This window comes from Nymphaea colorata, chromosome 13 (genome assembly GCF_008831285.2).
Source record: "Nymphaea colorata isolate Beijing-Zhang1983 chromosome 13, ASM883128v2, whole genome shotgun sequence".
NCBI lineage: Eukaryota > Viridiplantae > Streptophyta > Magnoliopsida > Nymphaeales > Nymphaeaceae > Nymphaea > Nymphaea colorata.
Window position 1 is genome coordinate 7,301,950 of NC_045150.1, and position 6,494 is coordinate 7,308,443.

General features: G+C 39.9%; 1 protein-coding gene across 2 annotated transcripts; it reads right to left on the reverse strand.

Moving 5' to 3' along the window:
* Window positions 1-560: 560 nt before the first annotated feature.
* Window positions 561-6,494, reverse strand: LOC116266545 (uncharacterized). 2 transcript variants are annotated; one of them, XM_031647790.2, is made up of 4 exons: window positions 6,240-6,494; window positions 2,817-2,978; window positions 2,419-2,614; window positions 561-1,530 (listed from the first exon to the last, which is right to left on the reverse strand). In XM_031647790.2, exons 1-4 carry the CDS (start codon window positions 6,387-6,389, stop codon window positions 1,217-1,219), a joined length of 822 nt encoding a protein of 273 aa, XP_031503650.1. In that variant the 5' UTR covers window positions 6,390-6,494; the 3' UTR covers window positions 561-1,216. The 2 variants fall into 2 exon arrangements, with proteins under 2 accessions (XP_031503650.1, XP_031503651.1); XM_031647791.2 differs by lacking the exon at window positions 6,240-6,494 and adding an exon at window positions 3,104-3,880.

The following is a 6,494-nucleotide window of genomic DNA, read 5'->3' on the forward strand; positions in this document are numbered from 1 at the left end:
AAAACAATGAACTCAAGAAAACAATACACTCTTTTATACGAATGAAAGAAAGAGCCCCAAAGATTCAAGAAAGAAATCACCCAATAAAGACTCCTTTTATTTTCTCTTTCTTCTTTGTCTTTCCTCTCTCTTCTTGGCGTGCCGATCAACCCACCCACCTTGCTGTGATTTCTCCTTCTCTCTTCCTTGCCTTCCTCTTCCTCTTCTCCTTCCTCTTCCCCTTCTCCTTGCTTGGTGTGAGCCACGAGGGAAGAGCTTTCTTTTTCCCCAAAAGAAAAAACGAGAGAGACGCGAGAGGGATGGGCACCATCGGGTGCCCTCCCCTTTCCTCCGCCCGTCACTTAAGTGACGGTCCTCTCTTGAGGGTGAACCCAACCCAACATAGGGTGCCTCGGGCTTGGAAGTTGCCTTAATCGAGTGTTTGGTTATAACGTTGCATCTGCGTTCAAAGCTTCAGGTTCTCACTCGAATACTTATTACAGTTTCTCCATATAATAAATAGAAAGCAAACTGCTGCAAAAGATTGTGCAGGTTCTAGTCGTATCAAACCCATACACAAGGAAACCAAAACATTACTTTTCCATCTTTGTTCAAGCAGATTTACAGGACAAACCCATCCACAAGGAAACCAAAACATTAGTTTTCCATCTTTCAAGCAGATTTACAGGACAAAACGATCAGCAGAACTTTGCCACTTTCCAAAGGTCTTGGATGCCCCATCGGTTGCACTTGTTCTGGACACAAAACAGATCATTCATGGCCATGGAACAATAGTCAAGCACAACACCCGAACTTGCGTGCTAAATCTATCACGCTTTTTCTTCTCTTGGATCCATCAAAGTGACGAACACAGCCCTGGAGAATTGACTACAACCAAATGGTTAGCGGCTTCTCAATGGCCTGCCACATAAGGAAGAATATAGAAACACAGAAGTTCGCAATTGCTCAGGTCATTCATGACACTCTGGATGTGGTATATACTAGTATTTCTTGGTTTGAACGTTGCAACTGAAAAAAGGCCGCGTAGCAATATAAGATGATGCACTATTAACCTTTCTCTAATAATATTGATGCTTCAGTACAGACGCAATTTGTACACCGTGCTTTCTTGATTAATACAACAAACCCATTGAACTGCAGCTTCGGAAAAGCGTTCAGCACAAGGTGATCACAGTTCTCCATATTTGTCTTGTATGTGTCGTAAAACTTGCTTCGGTTACTGAGGCCGCCGCCACCACCATGACTCGTCAAAATTTGATGTTAAAAAGGCCTCACTTGTTAACCAGTAATTCGGCATCATGTCAATACATTGGCCCACAGGTTGAGGATCTATGTTTTGTTGCATCATGCCGGTGCCATGGTAGGCAGCAGAAGTAGCTGCTTGTCTCTGGTTCGCGATGTCAATAACCTTATTAAGGTAGAAGGATGCCGAAGACAAGCAAGCAGGAGGAGGAGGCAAGGTTTGGTAAGGTTGCAGGCAACTAGTCTGGCGTTGAGATCCTGCACATGCTGTTGGCACTACAGACATGCCTATGCACATATATTCATCACAAAATTTCCACACACTTTGTAAGTTCAAAGCAGCAATAGCATATGCAGGAAAAAACAAAGCAAAGTACTCCAAAGAAAATTAATTGTTTTTCAAAATTGTGCCTAATCCTTTTTAACTGAAGAGATGGGTTGTGGCGGGTTCCCCAAAGATAGTTTAAAAGTAGGCACTGTATTCTCCCCCAGTCAGGCCCGTAGGTTTTCTCCCTCTTATGCAAATGCAGCCAAATACTAGAGGATTTGGTTCTGCCTTTGATTGAATCGGCTCAGAATCACCTGATTCGAGGCTGCTTCCTTCAGCATCAATTCTAACTGCTACCCAATGTCGAAATAGATGAACTATAGTTCTTTATTATAAATAAAGATATCACACGTTTATTAGTTATTATTTGTAGTTGTGTCCATAAATTATAGCCATTAATTAATTGTAGTTCCTTGCCGGTTACTTGCCTTTTTATAGATATGTTCAACTTTTCCATTGTTGTATAGTAAAAGTGCATTGTAAAAAATTATGAAACGACTCAGATGAGTCAGGTGCAGACTGATTTGGTTGTGGGGATGTCAATAAATTCTATTTAGATTGGATATAAAAAGTTTTGGTATTAAAAAAAAAAACATTTAATATCTGATTAAGACATCATAGAATTGAATTCAGATTTTCGAATATACTTAAATATCTTATTAAATTTAATTTAAACAAATACCCTATATCTAACACCCTAAAAATCAATCAAAATGCGGAATCAGATGTGAATATAAAAATCAGATTTAAATAGAATTGGAATTGTGAAATCTCAGATTCAAAAATTTGAATATGACTTTTACTGGAAATTTGGCGGATGGTAGATGGTGTATACTTGAGGGAAGTACCTAGTCGCAGTACCCGAGGATCGGGCTGTAGCCTCCACGCCTCACAGAGCAGCCGGTTCTGTATCACCTTGTTCTTATTCATCTCCAAAGTGCCAATCTGATGCCTGTACTCCGCTTCCTTCTCCGCCATCAGCCTCTCATACTTCCTTTCTATTCCCTCCATCTCTTCCCTGAATTGGGCAATCAGCCGCTCTACCTGATGACCCAATAGACGAGAATCAGATGGGGGTCATTTCTTTCCGAACCAGGCTCCGTGCTAATGATGGATTTGGATCTGGATCTGGATCCAGAAGGCTAATGATACGTAGAAGCAGAATCGTTCGCAAATGCACAGTCGATCATTCTTTCTTGGATTTGGATCAGACAGCGTGCGGCATAAGCTACTAACAAAGACCAACCTCTTCCTTGTGCAGCCTTTCGTTCCGCTGGTCTTCATGCTTCATCCGATCGATCTCACAGTCAAGTATGGGCAGCCCTTCCGGCAGAACGGTCCAGCGAGGGGTCTGGTGGCCAATAGACCTCCTTGCTCCGCTCCATTGGCCTCCATCCATGGTGGGTACCTTGATAAAGTTAGCACCATTAGCAAGCTTGGAATTAGAAAATTTTAGTTAAGACCTACTGGCCATAAAATTTAAAAATTGTAAGAGTAGAGTGCCGGCTGGCCTGCTCTCTCATGCAATCGTACCTGCGACTCTCCCTCTCTCTCTCTCTCTCACGCACCCCTCACAACTCACATGATTCAACTTTCAGATGAAGCATTCGGACAAGCAGCAATCACATCGGTGGCAACCGACAGACAAGGCGTCGTTTTTCGGCGACCAAAAGAAACGTTGCCTGAATCACCAAATCAATTTTCAGGTAGGGCCTGTTTTCTCGTTTCCCTCTCTATCGAGATACCATTCGCTTCTGATTTTTTGGCCAAAAGCCATCGGATTCCGATTGGATTTCCCAACCAAGTGCTGATGGATTTCCCAACCAAGTGCCGAATCGGATTCCTCAGCCCTTAACCTACTGATCCAAACCATCAACTAGAGAAGAACCATTAGATTCACTTCTGATTTTTTGGCCAAAAGCCATCGGATGCGGAACCTGATTCCTCAGCCCCTAACCATCAATTAGAGAAGAACCATTTCATCTAGGCATTTTTTCCCCAATGTTGGATGAATTTCCCCTTTTTACCGGAATCCAGCAAGCAGAGCCTTCATCCATCAGAGGAGAAGAGGAACACGTACAAGACCCAGTGGAAACTGTGGAAGCACTCCTACTTCTAGAGCCGCCAAAATGTGGTGACCTGGGATTCAAGAAACTTCTACGAAAGATGTCTGCAAAAGACCTCAACGAAGGGGAGAAAACCGAACGTTTTCATTTCACTTTGTATAACCGGGCCGGGCCCGGCCCAAGTTTCGGGCCGTCGGATCAATCCGGCCCGGCACTTATTTTATCAAGATTAAAAAAAGAAAAAAGGGTTGTCGCAGTGGCCAAATTATAGTTTTAAAATTTTAATAAAAGTTGAAATAAATTTTTTTAATTTTTATACATGTATTAAATTAAATTTTTTTAAATTTAATATAAATTTTTAAAGTTTTTAAAATCTGAAAATAAAAAATATTAAACTAAAATCTTTTAGATTTAAATATAAATTTTTAAAGTTTTTAAACTCTCAAAAGGGGGCCAACCCTCCCCTCGGCCCTTCCATGTCTGCCCTTTCATGTCTGCATGTGTAAGTAAGAGAAATTAGGACTAACCGACTAATCTGTCAAAATGGAATGTTTTTATACTTGTTGCAAAGAAAACTCGTTCTTTGGAATACTCTTCACGTCAAAAAGTTATGAAACTCAATATAAAAGGACATAATTTTCAACGTATATGAACTTAGAAAAGTTCTACTGATTATTAAACTTCTAGAAGATCATATTTACACGATTAAAAAATATAACTTTTACATAAAACTATGATCTTTTTGTTATCATGACCAAATTCATACAGCATATTCTCCAAAAAAAAAAAACAAAGTGAGAACAAAAATTCTAATGTGAGTGTGTGCGTGTTTTATATAGAAAGTAAAGGTATCCCAAATACTCCATGCATGGTTACCATATAAAAAAAATTAAAATAAAGACATAGAAAAGGTAGTTGAGTTTGTCAAGTATATATTAGTCAAGATAATCACTCATGCCTTAGAGAAGTTGTTTAGATTGAGCTACCTTTTATATTTATATGTAACTCATGGATTTGATATTCTACTATTTATGGCTATTTAGCTGAATTCCAGCTGACTTAAAAATTAAAATCTGATTTCAGAGATGAATTTTAAAGGTCTAATCTATAATTCTTAAGAAAACATTTCAGTTCGGTGTATATACTGAATTTTTACGAGAACTTAAAATCAACTTATTGAATTTCCATGATTTTTTTTAGATATAGATAAGAAAAGGTGAAAGGTGAATATATATATATATATATTTCAAGTATTTCTTGTCATGTTTTGTTGGAACTAAGTGGTTTGCCATATAATACCCATATATATGTCCACAAGAATTTTCATTTTTGGTTATATCCAAATAACTGGCTCTATTTTTGGAATAATTGATGGCATACCAAATACACAAACAATACTAAAAATAAAGAAACTTGCATTATAATCTACTTCTCCTTGGGAAAGGTTTAAGCAACTTATGGCAAAAGTAATAAAAAGGGCCAGAGAAGGCGGTGGGCCTTTAATGAGAAAGGCCAGCCAGTTGATAGTGCCCAAAAGCTTGAAGGGCTTAAAGCAATGGCGCAGACTCCACCTGTAGAAGAGTAGTGGCAGACAATGCGACTCCTCTGGCAAAGAAGCTCATTCTTTCTACAAGCTGAAGTTGTTTCTTCCACAGTTTTTTTTTTTTTTTGCTTATTGTAGTCAAAAGACAAGCCATGAAACAAGTCACAGAGAAAATTTTATGGGAGCATTTGGATGACACCATTCAGAAAAGGAAAATTGTTCACTAAAAAAATCAGGTTTTAAAAACTAGTTTGGATGTTTGAATGACAAAACAAAAAATTTGAAAGAATTTACTAAACATTTATGAAAACCAAGTTTTGATGTCGGTCAATCGTGCTTGAACAATGCTTTGCAAAAACCAAGTTTAAGTTTTCATGAAAACAATTTTACTGTCATCCAAACGAGTTTCAACCTGGTTTTTTAAGTTGTCATCCAATTACGCCGGAAACCTTCTTTTCTTTTTTCCTTTGGAAACTATGAAAATGAATTCTAGTTTCACGCCTTTACTACTTCCAATAAGATGCAGCAAGCTGTCGGAATCGGCCAGCAGAATACCGACGGGGAAGACAGAAACCTTGTAAACCAATAGGCGAACCGGAAAAATGAAAGGATTCTGTATTTTGTTAAAGATTTTCAAATATTTTAAAAAATTAAAAACAGAGAGAATCGACTACACCGGTGATGTGAAACTCCAAAAATGGTGGACTCCGGTGCTCGGCCCAAGAACTCACCCCGACAACCGCCCACGAGACTCGACCGAGTCTCCGACCATCAGGTTCACCGCCGACCAGATATTCCTATTTCCGGTTCTTTTGCACTCGGAAACTCAACCGTAGCACGTAAACGGGCAACCTTCTCAGATTCCGATACGAACTAAACCAAAAGATTGTTTCTCGAAAACCCAACGCAGCCACGGGGAAACTGGAACCGACTCGCTGAAGCGGACAGCAATTCTTGTGACCTCAGAAGCTCCCGGAAGGTTCCGGCGGCGGGAGAAAAGAGAAGGAAGCGCAGAAAGCAGCGAAGTAAGAAAAAAACGAAGTGGAAGCCATTTGGGTACCTGAGAGTTGTGGCGATGCGGCAGGAGAACGGAGGTGTCTCCAGCTAGAAGCGAACGCAGAGGAAAGACTCTCCAAGATGGAAGAAGAAGAAGAGAAGGAGGAGGAGAACGAAATGGAAGAGAGTAGTGTACAATTATACACACAAGCATAACCACTACAGCCTTCTAAAACAGTCAAAAGGCTGAATAGAAAGGGACAGAAAACCTCGCCGACGTACAACCACTCTCTTAAGAGGGGGAAGAAAGGGAGATGGT